The sequence below is a fragment of the Callorhinchus milii genome, unplaced genomic scaffold (genome assembly GCF_018977255.1).
Source record: "Callorhinchus milii isolate IMCB2004 unplaced genomic scaffold, IMCB_Cmil_1.0 Scaffold14, whole genome shotgun sequence".
Classification (NCBI taxonomy): Eukaryota; Metazoa; Chordata; class Chondrichthyes; order Chimaeriformes; family Callorhinchidae; genus Callorhinchus; species Callorhinchus milii.
This window is the reverse complement of record NW_024704755.1, coordinates 6,762,799-6,775,981: the sequence shown is the minus strand read 5'-3', so window position 1 is coordinate 6,775,981 and position 13,183 is coordinate 6,762,799. Positions and strand designations below refer to the sequence as shown.

At 42.1% G+C, this 13,183-nt stretch overlaps 2 protein-coding genes across 5 annotated transcripts in view; one reads left to right on the top strand and one right to left on the bottom strand.

Moving 5' to 3' along the window:
- cep89 (centrosomal protein 89) overlaps positions 1 to 83 on the bottom strand; it is a 33,861-nt gene extending 33,778 nt beyond the window's left edge. For all 3 annotated transcript variants that reach the window (XM_042340517.1, XM_042340518.1, XM_042340519.1), the window contains exon 1: positions 1 to 83. In XM_042340517.1, the coding sequence (XP_042196451.1) occupies positions 1 to 39 (39 nt within the window). In that variant the 5' untranslated portion in view covers positions 40 to 83.
- A 2,056-nt stretch (positions 84 to 2,139) lies between these two features.
- Positions 2,140 to 9,909, top strand: LOC103176030 (MARVEL domain-containing protein 3). Of its 2 annotated transcripts, none has more exons than XM_042340520.1 (4): positions 2,140 to 2,406; positions 3,847 to 4,364; positions 5,000 to 5,136; positions 9,268 to 9,909. In XM_042340520.1, exons 2-4 carry the CDS (start codon positions 3,895 to 3,897, stop codon positions 9,864 to 9,866), a joined length of 1,206 nt encoding a protein of 401 aa, XP_042196454.1. In that variant the 5' UTR covers positions 2,140 to 2,406; positions 3,847 to 3,894; the 3' UTR covers positions 9,867 to 9,909. The 2 variants fall into 2 exon arrangements, with proteins under 2 accessions (XP_042196454.1, XP_007887563.2); XM_007889372.2 differs by lacking the exon at positions 9,268 to 9,909 and adding an exon at positions 6,979 to 8,186.
- Positions 9,910 to 13,183: the final 3,274 nt, after the last annotated feature.

Genomic DNA, 13,183 nt, shown 5'->3' with positions numbered 1-13,183 from the left:
AAAGGGCATCTTATCCTTTCTTCTAAATCGGAAAGACATCTCCAACCGCAGCTCTGACTAATGGCGATCCTAAAGCCGAGGGGTTGGTGACAGCTAAACCCCCCCCTCCCCCTCTCTCCTCCTCTCCGCCCCCTCTCTCTCCTCTCCCCCTCTGCGCCCCCTCTCTCTCTCCCCCCACTCCTCCCCCTCTCCCTCTCTCTCTCCCCCTCTCCCTCTCTCCTCCTCTCCGCCCTCTCTCTCCGACACGTTTCCGTTAGTAACAGACAAACAACAACAGCCCTGAGCCCCAAACCACCGACAGCCGCACAACCGCCACTGCTCCGACTGCCACCGGGAATGGTCCACAGCACTTAGTGTCCCCCCCACCCCCCTACATACCCCCCCCCACCCCCCCTACATACCCCCCACCCCTACACCACCCCCCACCCCCCTACATACCACCCCCTACATACGCCCCCACACAACCTCCACACCCCCCTACATACCCCCCCACACAACCTCCACCCCCCCACACCCCCCCTACATACCCCCCCCACACAACCTCCACCCCCCCACCCCTACACCCCCCCTACATACCCTACACCCCTCCCACCCCCCCTACACCCCCCCCACCCCCCCTACATACCCTACACCCCCCCACCCCCCCTACACCCCCCCACACCCTACACCACCCCCACACCCCCCTCCCCACCACATACACCCCCACTCCCCTCCACCCCCTCCCCCCACACACTCCCCCCTCCCCCCATACACCCCCACTCCCCTCCCCCCCACACCCCCTCCGCCTCCTACACATCCCCCCACCACATACACCCCACTCCCCCTACACCCTCACTCCCCTACACCCCTCCGCCCCCCCCACACACACACTTCTACACCCCCTCCCCCCTACACCCCCTCCGCCCACACACCCCCACTCCCCCCTACACCACCTCCCCCCCCACAGCCCCCTCCGCCCACACACCCCCTATACCCCCACATGCACCCCCACTCCCCCCTACACGCCTCCCATACACCCCCTCCCCACCACATACACCCCCTCTCACCCCTACACCCCCCCCATACACCCCCTCCCCACCACATACACCCCCTCCCACCCCCACTCCCCCCATTTACCTAACCCTAGTGTGGGCCGGTGGGGGGGGGGGGAGATGGAGGTGATGGGTGAAGGCACGGTCAAAGAGCAAGGTCTTCAAGCGGACCTTCGAGGAGACCTTCGAGGAGGCGAAGGGACTCGGTCTGGGATGGAATTCCAGGGGGGAGTGTGGGGGGGGACTTGTCGTAAACCCAACCACTGCTGGGGTGGAGGGGGGCGGGGTGGGTGGGAGTGTGTACCGGGCAGCCTGCTGAGCGGAGGGAGCTGCCAGGTAGAGATGGAGGAGGTCGCAGGGACAGGAATGGGGGCAAGACCTTGGCTTGAAAAGGTTTAAACACCTGCACCCACTTTGCCGGTTGTGCTGTCGGAGTAACCCCCGGACTTTGGATCAGAAGTTAAACCAAGGTCCTGTCTCCCTGTTCAGGTGGTTCTCAAAGATCCCATTCAAAGGGAAAAGGGAGTTTCTCCCCAGTGACGAGGCTCGCCATCCTCATTCGCATCACGGCCGCTTGTAGGACATTGCTGGGTGAAATGTACCTACAACGCTTACCAGCAAAATACACAGTCACTCAACTTTTCAGAAACTTCGGGAAGCACTTTTGAGACAGAAAAAAAATATGCGCCTGCGCCCTCGTGTTAATCGTGAGAACGTAAAACAGGTTTGCGCTTTATAATTGTTCCGAGGTCTTTTCTGCACATCACCGTTCACCAGGAAGAGCCCAATATAAGGTCACTTAAGTGGATCCAAGAGCGACCCATCAATCAACACAGTCAATCCATTTGACAGTATATTTCTGTGAAGCGCTTTGAGACGTCTCAACGACGCGATAGGGCGCTACATCAAATGCAAGCAGTCTGATTATTATTATTATTATTGCACACTAAGCCTCATAGACCAGAAGTTTACAGACTTTTACCAACCCACCTGGAGTGATGCCATGAGTTGCAGAATGAACCACTTTGAAACCTGCACCAACAAAAGTCCCACCAAACAGCAATGAGATGAATTGCCATTGCTGCTCCTTTTTTTGGGAGGGGGGTGGGTGTGGTTTGCTGTCTCTACGCCTAGATTTTTCTTTGGAGGCTGGGTTCAAAGAGAACATTCCCTTTTGCTGGCCTCTCTGCTCGCTGGTTGCGTTGTGTGAATGAACCACTAGACCTGACCCACGACGCAGTGATGTGCTCTGGAGAGGAGGAGCGACTGGGGACAAGGTTAAGCTGCCAGACAGGAGCCAAACAGCGGCCACTGGAGACACAAGGGGATCAGAAAAACACATCAGGAACAAAACTCCCAGCCTCCACTCTCACAGGTACTGCAAAATCTAGTCAATCCCAGGTGTCCACTTTAGGAAAGAGATACAGGTATACACACACACACACAAGAGTTGTCCAAAACACTGGTGAAGTTTAGAAACTAATAGCAGGTGGTTTGGGACATGTTTTTTTTTCTTTGTTTCGGGTGTTTCTCCTCTGTTCTTTTGGGGGCGGTAGGTTTTTTTTCTTAAAAGAAAGCCGTACTGTTCCAGTGTTGTAAGGTGTTGCTCACCTGCCCTGGACCCACAATAACAGGGTCCTGGGGGTCAGGGAAATGTGTGTGTGGGGGGTGGGAGGGGGAGTGGGTGGTCTCTCTTGCAGTCACTGGGTTTGAGGAGTTTCGGCTGAGCGCTGGATTTCTCCAAAGTAAGTTTCGGTCAGGTGCTGAGGTGTCGGGTTTCCAAGGGTTTGATCATTCTGTGCGATCAACATGTCGTTGGAGACGATAGTAAGTGAGGTAGACCACTGTTGAGAAGTTGTTTCGATTAGGAGGACAGCCATAGATTGATTGATTGATTGCACGAAATCATCGGATAAATGTTATATCCTATTCAAGAGGATGATAGTAAATTTTAACTACTATTTCAGTACAACACCCAAAAGCACTTGACTGATCGCTTCCTGTGTATCTGTTCATTTTGTTTTGCTCCTGGTAGAAATCTTGAGTTGGAACGAACAGGTATCTCACTTTTCAACCTGGTTCAAACACCTCCCTCCCTCCCCCCCACCACCAAAAAAGAAAACCTTAGTTGATGTATGTAAATCAACTAATGTTCATTTCAATATTGTAAATCGATCACTTTCCAACGGTCTTAATCCGAGGAAAAACACTAGAGACAGCAGGAAGCCTTCAATCTTTCAAACAATGCTAAATAATATATGCACCGAACAGCAATGGATTTTTTGAACTTAAGCCTTTTAGGGACAGAAATTCAAATATAGGGTTAAACATAGAACCGTAGAAATATATCTCTCCCTGGACTAAAGTAAATGACAACAAATGGATTTGTAGTTAGAATCTAACGACTGGCCTGAGACCTTCTATGTGTGTACTTCTCAGCTCCTTGCTGGATAAACTCTGAACCATCATGTGGGGTGGGGGGGGGGGTGTTGTGGGGTGGGTGGAAGAGGCAATTGCGAGCATTCCTAAATGTAAATATTATTAAGTTGCGAATGACTAATATTCCCAGTTATTCTACAGTTTTCCCGATAATGACCTATCTGTCGTCAATTGCACATGAGAGGACAGATCACAACTATTTCCTGTGCTGGTACATCTCTCTCAAATTGGCTGGAACATGCACTGAGGTCAACCATTGGCCTCATCTCTACAATCATAATATCAAAGCCTTGTAAATCATTAAAAATATTTACATGAAGTCAATTCCAACTGTGATCCTTGCTGCTTGTATTCTAACACTTGGGTCTCTTTTAAGGAACCTCTGCATCTCCAAGTCCCTCTTTGGTTGAAATTCCAATAGAAGATGGCTCAATCAACAAGACACCCAGAACACAGCAGTGATAAGTATTCAGTAAAAGATGAAAAAGATCATTATCCCAAAGAGCGGCACCGTGATCACCGTCATCGTGATGATCGTTCCCGTCCCAGTAGGGAACACAGAAAGTATCCGGATCATGACAGCAGAAGCACTCAAGATGGGGATCATTCTAAACCAAAACATAATAGAGACCGCGAGAAGAGGAGAGAGCGAGAGAAAAGACATGATGATAGAAACGCTCATCCAAGGGAAGACCGACATAGGAGTGAGAGGGATTATCGTGAGAGGGAACATCGTGAGCGGGAACACCATAGAAGGGATGATCACTACAACAAACCAGAGAGAGAGCATCATTCTCAAACTTACAGTCGTTCAGCAGATGATAATCATCAGCATTACAAAAATGAAAAAAGAGTTCCTTTCCCAGATGATCATGTTTCTCATAGAAATGACAGGTAAGACCACATAAAATTATCAGCCGTCTATTCAAATGTCAAATTATCTCGTCCATAAACCAGTTATTATGGAACGTTAATAATAATCCTTGCATTTGATATAGCGTTTTTCACGTCGGGAGGACTTCCCAAAGCGCTTCACAGAATAGACTGTGAAGTGAATTGACTGTATATTTGTGGGCAAAATGCGGCAGCCAATTGCGCATAGCAGTGTCCCACAAGCAGTCGTGGATTGAAATGACCGATTTATTATTTTTTTTGAGGGATCATTATATTATCAGGCGTGTGGAGTAAGGAAACTTGCCCAAGGTTTCACCCTGCCGGGAATCAAACTCTTTTACAGTACTTAAATCCATTTAATTGGAGATTTTTGAACATAGAATTAATTTTGCAGGTAAGATTCCATTCAAAACGTTTTTATTTTAATTGGCATTCCAATGGGTAAAGGCAGCAGACGGTCAAACAGAACAGAATGGTATAGTTTTCAATCAACATTTACCATCGAATCATCAGGAACCCNTTTTGCATTAAGTCAATATCTGACAACCTCTCCTGAACTGGAATGGGGGCTAAAATGTTTTCCAAAAATGTTTGCATGGAATATACATTCTAATTGTGTAGCCACTCTTTTATAGATCTATTGCAACTGTACCAGTGGAATACATAGAGGCTGAAGACCACACGACACCATCTGAAATGCACTACTTTGAGCCTGACTATTCAGAAGGGATCTTGAATTTCTTCAAATGTCGATACCTTTGCACAAGTCGAGGTAAGATGGCAGCATCAGATTTATGTTCGGGTCAGCAAAAGTTTGTAGATTCATATAGGACTTGTCTGGCTGGTTTTTCTGTCCCTTACTCTTATTTGGAAGGTAGCTGAAGCTCCTGAAATCTCTTGCCTCCTGTGCTGCAGAGCAGTTTTGGCATTGGGATGCAAAATAAGAGTGAAAGCAACAAGAAAACATAATCTCTGCTTCAGTTCCACTTGCCTGTCACGAGCGCTCTGTCAAATGGTTACAAAAGGAGCAGACTAAAACTGTAGACTGGGTAAAGGAAGACAATCATTCGTAAGTTTGCTGCATGTAGTAAGATGAAAACAGTTGTGCAATTGGCAGCTTTTCGTTTGAACAGAGAAGGCTCCCTAAATAGCCTGTTGAGTAAAAGTGATCATAGAGAATCAGAAAAGCCCTCGTGTTCAATTCCTGCTCTGTGCAGTTTGCTGGGCTGGGGCAACAGTTAGGCACTACAATTAGCCTGAGGAAGGAACAAGGGGAGAGGGGAAGAAACTAATTAGACAGGATTTTTGGTCATGATTGCTATGCAGAGTGAACATTGGAATGAGAATGTAATCAGACAGGACGATGTTGCCCCCTCCACAATGAGCCAACACTCATTGATTTCAACTTGAGCCACTATCAATTGGATTCAAGTGCTATATCTATAAAGCTGTGTCTCAGCAAGATTCTGTGCCTTAAAGTCTTCCGAAAGATGGAAAATTGTTTCTTAAAAAAGTTTGTTTTTGTTTAATGGCTCCTGGGGGCAGGCGGACTGCCAATTATTAACGCACTACACCGATCAATATGCAGGGCATACCACTTAAATGACAGGAACTCCACACAGTCAGAACAATCTCAGAGTTAACAATGAATCACTTCACCATCATCCTTGCATTTGATATAGCGCTTTTCATGTCTTCTAGAAATCTCAAAGCACTTCACAGAATATACTGTAGAGTGAATTGACCGCATATTTGTGGGCGAAATGCAGCAGCCAATTGCGCACAGCGGTGTCCCACAAACAGTCGTGGATTGAAAATGACCAATTTATTATTGTTTTGTTTTGGAGGGATTATTATTAGGCTCTGTGTGGAGTAAGGAAACTTGCCCAAGTTTTCACCCTGCCTGGAATTGAACCCAGGTGTCTCGCTTGCAAGGCGAGTGCTCTAACCACTGAGCTACAGGACACTTATTTCACTCATCGATTTTGAGTTCTGCTCCGTGACAAACAAGGTGTTGGCACTGCATTTTTCACATACTGCAAATCGCAGCTTGTGATGAGTTACATTGATAATACCAGGTAATGTTTAAGATGTAAGCATCATGTCAAACAGCACAAAAAATGTTGTATTGTACGTTTAGACGGGAAAGTCAGCTTTTCACATCAGCAGTATAGTATAAATGTAGTTCCTTATTGTTTAGGATTGGAAATATCAAGCGCGGGGTATGCAAAGCTATGGATAATGTGCATTGGGATTAGTGAAATTGATTTGTTTGCCAGCAGTCCATAGAAACTATCCTGAGTTTAGTCAGAGCAAAGCAAGAGGAGTGGACAGAATGTAGCATTTCTGGTTTAACAGGTTGGTGCAAGTCATATGACTTCATGTTCCAGTATGATTCCTTTCACTAGTTATTCTTAAACTGCCAAAGATCAGGAACAGTGCGACAGCATGGTGATGCAATCATAGCAACGAAGTCACTGGCTTGATTTCTCCCCACATCTCACTCACTTTCCTGATCTCCACTCTGCTACTATGCGATGAATGGCTGAGTGAATGCCATTAACATATTTGAATATTCAGGTGTCAATGGTTGGTTGTGTTTTGGTTGTTGCAGGTCTTTGTCAGTTGGTGGAGGTGCTGCTGAATCTCTTAATTCTGGTGTGTGGGGCAATCTCCTACGCTGGCACTGGGGGCTACACGGACCTGTCCAGTCTGGGAAGCCTTTACTACTACTCTTTTGGATCAGCGTATAGTGGATTTCAAGGAGCAGAGGCTGAAAAAGTAAACCAACTGGATGCTGAATTTTACCGGCTGAAGTTGCCGACAGTCACGGCCACAATGGCATACAGTGGAGCCCTGATGACTTTTGCGTGCCTTCTATTGGTTCTAGGTGTGGCACGGATACCTTGGCGATTTCCAATCTTACTGATTATTGAATGTGGACTGGACATCGTGATAGGTTTTGCCTACATACCTGCGCTGTATTTTTATTTCCAACACCTAATAGAAGGCTACAATTCAGCAGTGTGCAAGGAAAGGATGAGCATGTACAAAAGCAAAGGATACGATGGATTTAACTGTAGTCTGCATGGTGCTGACATTGCTGCTGGTTTGTGTGCTGCCCTAGCAGTTATAGTATATGAACTCAATGCATTTGCGGATATTTTAGCATTTAGGACAGTTAAAAAGCTAAAGGGGGAAAATAAGGAAAATTATGGTGTGTAGATAATTTAAAGATCATGTTTTGGTAAACCTATTACAGTTTTTGAAGAATACGCAGCAGTCTTTCAGTCAAGTTTTAGGTAACAAGTCCTATTTTAAGTAAGGAATCATTTTAACAATATAAATGCGCTCATGTGTCACTTTGGGACAGTGTGTAAAATGTTAAGCATTTATGTCAAAACCAGTTTATCTAAAAGAAACACTCAGTGAAAGTGTACCAATTACTCAACCATAACATCATCCATCAAAATTCTAAACAGCAAATGCAAAGTTCACGAGTCAAGATCCAAAACACTGCATTGTTCTATTTATTCCATTGAATGCAACTGGGAAAATAACTTAACAATTATTTTCTGGGTGTATAATCAACATCTTTGTATGTTTAAATTTTTCTATTGACAATTGGTGTTCTCTTTGTGTCCCGTAAATTGTACGGTGCTATAGTTCTGAAAGAAATGTAACCTGTTGATTGTTTCAGTTTGGAAACTTTTAACATTGTATAAAGTTTCAATTACATTAAAAGATACAATGTCCAATTTGTAATTTTTCCTCCCCAAATCAGTATTATCAATCATCAATTAGAGTAAAAATGTAGCAACTGCTTACAGAATAAAAACATGCCTTTTTCAATAAACAATTCCAAAGTATGATCACTCATTCAATTTCTCCCTCCTCTAAATAATAATATTTATAATGCCTGCGTTTGATATAGAATTTGGCATTTGGCTCCTTTTCCCAGCTTCTCCCGCATCCTCCCAACCTACCCCACGTACACACACACACACCTCCTCTGCTCAGAGTCCAACCCCCTCATTGTAAAGTGCTCTGAAATGTTATTCTACATGAAGAGTCTTATATAAATCCAAGTTGTTGTTGATTTCACAGATACACTGCAACCGTGTGCCACTTCACCTTTTGCAACTCAGTATGCACTGTATTTGAGCACCAACCTGTGTCACAAGCACTTTGTACTAGTTTTATTGCCTAAAAACAAGGTTGAGAACCAGTTCCCTTAAGCTTCATTTGAAAATGACAGACGATGACAAGTGAAGAAAAATCCTACAACCAACACAGAAATACTAATTTCTTTGCTTTATGGGTGTTTACTTACCAGCACACTTTTTATATCAATGCTACTTCAGGTTTACAAGCATAATAGAACCACAGTGTTATTTTATTTCCTTCAGTCAGTGTTAATAAATGTGCTCTTAACACAACTGGGCCACTTTTGGAACTCATCAGAACACAGCATAGTAATGGGATTGGGGATGTATGGAGAAGTATATTTGGTATATCACATTTGAATGCAATCCTTGCATTGGTTGATTTCTGATAAAATTAGACAGAAATTATGACAAAAGGTTAACTTGACTCAAAGAGGTTTTGATCCAACTATTCCCCCCTCGTTTCTATTCGCATTTTCACTCCTCCAATAAAGCATTTAGTAACTCACAAAGAAATGGTAATGTAGATAACTGCATCTGAATATCAGTTAATGCTGGCTTTTAAATTTAGGATTAAATGTTTATTCTCATAAATGCTACTGGGATAAATGGTAAATCAAAAAGATCAAATACAAGTTGTGCTATGAAGACATTAGGTAATTGAAAATGACAGGGTGAATGAAGAGTATAGTACAAAATTCCTAAACCATCACTTACCCACTATTCCTGTCTTGCAGGCATAATTCAGTTGGTGGAGGTTTTATTGAATCTCCTGGTGTTGGTGTGTGTGGTGGCATCATACGTTGTAATCTCAGGATACAGCAGTAACTCGGGCCTGGCAACTAGCTTTTTCAGCATCAACAGCGACTTTTCTCCGATTGAAGGGGAGGAACTGAAGGAAATACAGAAACTTGACCAACAGTTTGCATTTCTCCGAGCACCCGTACTATACGGTGGCATTGCAGTGTCCATAGGCATGTTTGTAATCACCACTGGTGTCATGATTAGAGGAGCCCGACTTTTAAGGATTAGATCTTTAAAGTGGTTGATTTTTGAATTCCTATTCAATGTGTTAGCATCTGTGGGTTATGGAGTATCAGTTGGACTTTACTTGTATTTTGTCCTTCAAATTAACAGTACAGATCTCTGTAAGACCAGAGAACGTATATATGCAAGGCATGGCCTCAGCTGGATGAACTGCGATGTATCTGGGACGGACGGTGCAGTAGTATTCTTTGGAATACTGATTTCTGTATTTTATTGCGTTAGTGTAGTACTGGCGGTACTTTGCTACCGCAAGGCACGCCTACACAAAAACACTCAAACAGGCACTTAGAACAATTTGCTCCATACTCAGGTTGAAAAATTGTAATAAGTACAAAATACAATAGAGCTCAGTGGGTAAATGCTAAACATAGTGGGTACCAACTTTGACCATTGGTAAGTGTGTTAAATTTAGTTCAACCAATAACGGGGACGTCAGAATTAGCTTGAATCCCCTCCAAAAGACAGTATTTTTTAAAAATAAAATACTAAAATGCAATGGTTATCAAAAAAATATGGAATCTTAGCTCTCCTTCCTCCTCTTCGATTACTATAATTTTTTGGGTGGGGGAAGAGTTAGCAAGGGAGAAGATCCAGTGGCATGTTCCAGACCTCAGTAAGACGTGCTCTTGACCAAGCTACTGGAAGGTATAAAGAGGCACAGGTTTACTTCCAATTTGTTCTTGTGCGCATTGGCTCCCGTGATTCGTCCACAAAATATAGTCAGTATATTCTGTAAAGCGCTTTGAGACGTCTAGAAGATGTGATAAGGCGCCATATCAATGCAAGGATTATTATTATTATTGATGGTATGTTAATTAATATGTAAACTATAAATAAAAATCAGCAAGTAACTGATTTTTATAGTACCCCAATCGAATTTTCCATATGAAAAGCAACAAACCAGGAGCAGTGCACATTTCATCAGTCGGTGTGCAGAATATACTATAAATTTTGCAATTTCTATGGGAAAAAAGGTATCTGAATATCATAATCCATTTGATCTATGTATAAATCAATCACTTGTCACACAAAACTGCCCAAAAATGAAATATTTAAATTGGCCATCCAGGTTTTACACTGGGCAGTTTGAGTAAAATTAACCTTGTATATCTCAAAAACACTCAGAATAGTGGCTGCTCTACGGTTCTAATAAGCTACTTTACAATTTAATATGCATCTGAACATTTTACATACGGTATATAAACAGAAAATGCTGTACTCCACTGTATTTTTAAATGAATTAATTCCTGGGTGTAAAACACAAAGGCCTGGAGATGTGTAAGAATGAGGGATGACATGCAGGGCGGGTTGCGCTCAGTGAGTTCCAGATTGTAGCTGCCAATGGTGTAAGGAACAAAATGGCAGCAATTCTCATTGTTGTACATCGTCCCTGTCTAAAGTGTTGCAATGCAAGGTCTTGCAACAACGCACTTGGCCTCTAATTTGCCCCATGAAACTTGTACAAGGAGGAAAATGGAGCAATTTTGCTTAGGGACAAAAGTCGTCAACTGGGTTTAATATCAGGTGGCAACAAGGGAAAATGTATATGAATCAGTTCTAATTGACACGTCCATGTTTGAAGAAAGTATCTTATCCACATGTTGTATGCAGTATAAATCTTTATTGCTACTTTGGCTTGAACAGATAATCAAAAATACACATGGATCTTCCAGAATCTATAGCAGCATCTTTAAGAAACTTATTCTGGTAACAAAGGAAATCATTGATCCTCATAAACCCAGGCTTCGGTTCTCCAAAGTGCCCCAGACCTGTACAATTATGTGCACGGAGAAACAAAATACATTAAGTAATAACAGATCTTATTATTACATTTTATGCACAGTTTTGCATGCTAAAATACATATACATTAAAATATTTTATATCCTTCAGTCCTGATTAAACCATGTGCAATATAACCACTGCATGAAATAAAATTACACAAATTATAAGTTCACATTGTGATTAATTTCTTAACATTAAATACATGCCTCATTTGTGTAAGTTTCCAAGATATTATTCATGTCAAGGCAAGTTGTACTGAAGACATAATGAATGAAAGAAAATATTTGTCCTGAATTATACAGTGTTAGCTGTCTCCTGCAAAAAATCCTCCGCACAAACAAATACTTCACTATTCACTCTGGAAATAAGTAAATAAATCCAATGTAGAAAATAAATTCACTCCATGTTGCTAAAGAACACATTGTAAATTATAAAAAGAATGAATGTTGGTATCTGTTTTCAGTTTATACAGATTACTAGCATTCGTAGGAGTTAAATTACTGTCCTAAAAAGTAGAGATCAATAGGTAGTGGTCCTTACATTTTACTCAGTGCAGTGTAGCATTGATGACTCGTTTCATACAGATGAACTTTGTTGAATGTTTTAACCCGTAGCAGAATGTATTGAAAAGGGAGGTATTTCATAATCATGAATGATACAAATTACTTACATTTTAATAAAGAGCAGCAAAAATAACTACATAAAAAACATGATAATTCTGAAAGTGAGGATCCTATTCAATCCAAATACAAACATTTTGGCACTCCATTTAAAATCATGTATTTTAGACGCTAAACGACAAAAGAAAATCTTAGATTTAAATCTTTTACAATTACACAAAACTATATTTGTAAGGAAAAAAAATCTGGTTTGATGTACATAGATATACACAAGGGCTGCATATGACAAGATGACAAAATGAAGATGCTGTAGACTGTATAATTTGCATATGCAGGAGGTATGTGCCATTTTTTAGTGAACCGATGATCATTGTTATATTAAGCTATATTTCATAAATAAATCAAATATAAATCATAAATAATTCAGTTAGTGACAGAGTCTTGCACAGTAATGGACCAATGTCACAATGAATGATTTCCATCTTGATTCTCTCATATTTTAAAAGCAGTTCAACAGAAGGTCAGCTGTTCACTTATCAACTGAAGATCACAAATACATTTTAAAGCTTATTCTGTTACTGCATTGACCGGATCTGTAAGTGTTTTGGGGCCAAATATGTAGGGCATATTCCCACTATACTGACTGGCTTAAGTACCATTATTTAAACAGAGAAATTTAAACAAATTAAGTTGTCAGTCCCAATACTTTTAAATCTCCAAGATGTGTTCAGATGCATGGTTTAGATGTATCGGGCTGGCATTTTAACAGATCAAACCCAGCAATGGGTTTCAAGACAAACTAGATAAGATTTCAAATTTAAAATCTGAGTTATCAAGATCGTTTAAGTCTGCAAAGGGTTAGAGCACCTGATGTCAAAAAAAATTCAGTCAGCCTTCAACTGAGTTGGTAAGTATTTGTTCCCTGCTTGCAAAATAAAATGGGTCTCTTGCCACACAGTAAAAATGTTTCAACAGTCAAGTCACAGATGCATTAGTTGCAGAGGATGCTCTGGCTGGTTTGCTTGCTTAGTAATTGAAGAAGAAGTGAAGCAACAGTGAGGGGTAATGGCCAAAATAAAACTGCCTGACAAGAGGGTTTTGAAGTGTTTAAATATATAAAACAGCCATACGCCATAGACAGCAGTGCAGTTGAAAACAGGTCAGAAATAAAGCAGCACATTTTGTGCAATGAACGTTTCATTT

Coding starts and splice junctions, on each gene's coding strand:
- LOC103176030 (XM_007889372.2), top strand. CDS start 3,895: ATGGCTCAATCAACAAGACACCCAGAACACAGCAGTGATAAGTATTCA. Junction 4,365..4,999: donor GTTTCTCATAGAAATGACAG/GTAAGACCACAT, acceptor ACTCTTTTATAG/ATCTATTGCAACTGTACCAG. Junction 5,137..6,978: donor ATACCTTTGCACAAGTCGAG/GTAAGATGGCAG, acceptor TGGTTGTTGCAG/GTCTTTGTCAGTTGGTGGAG.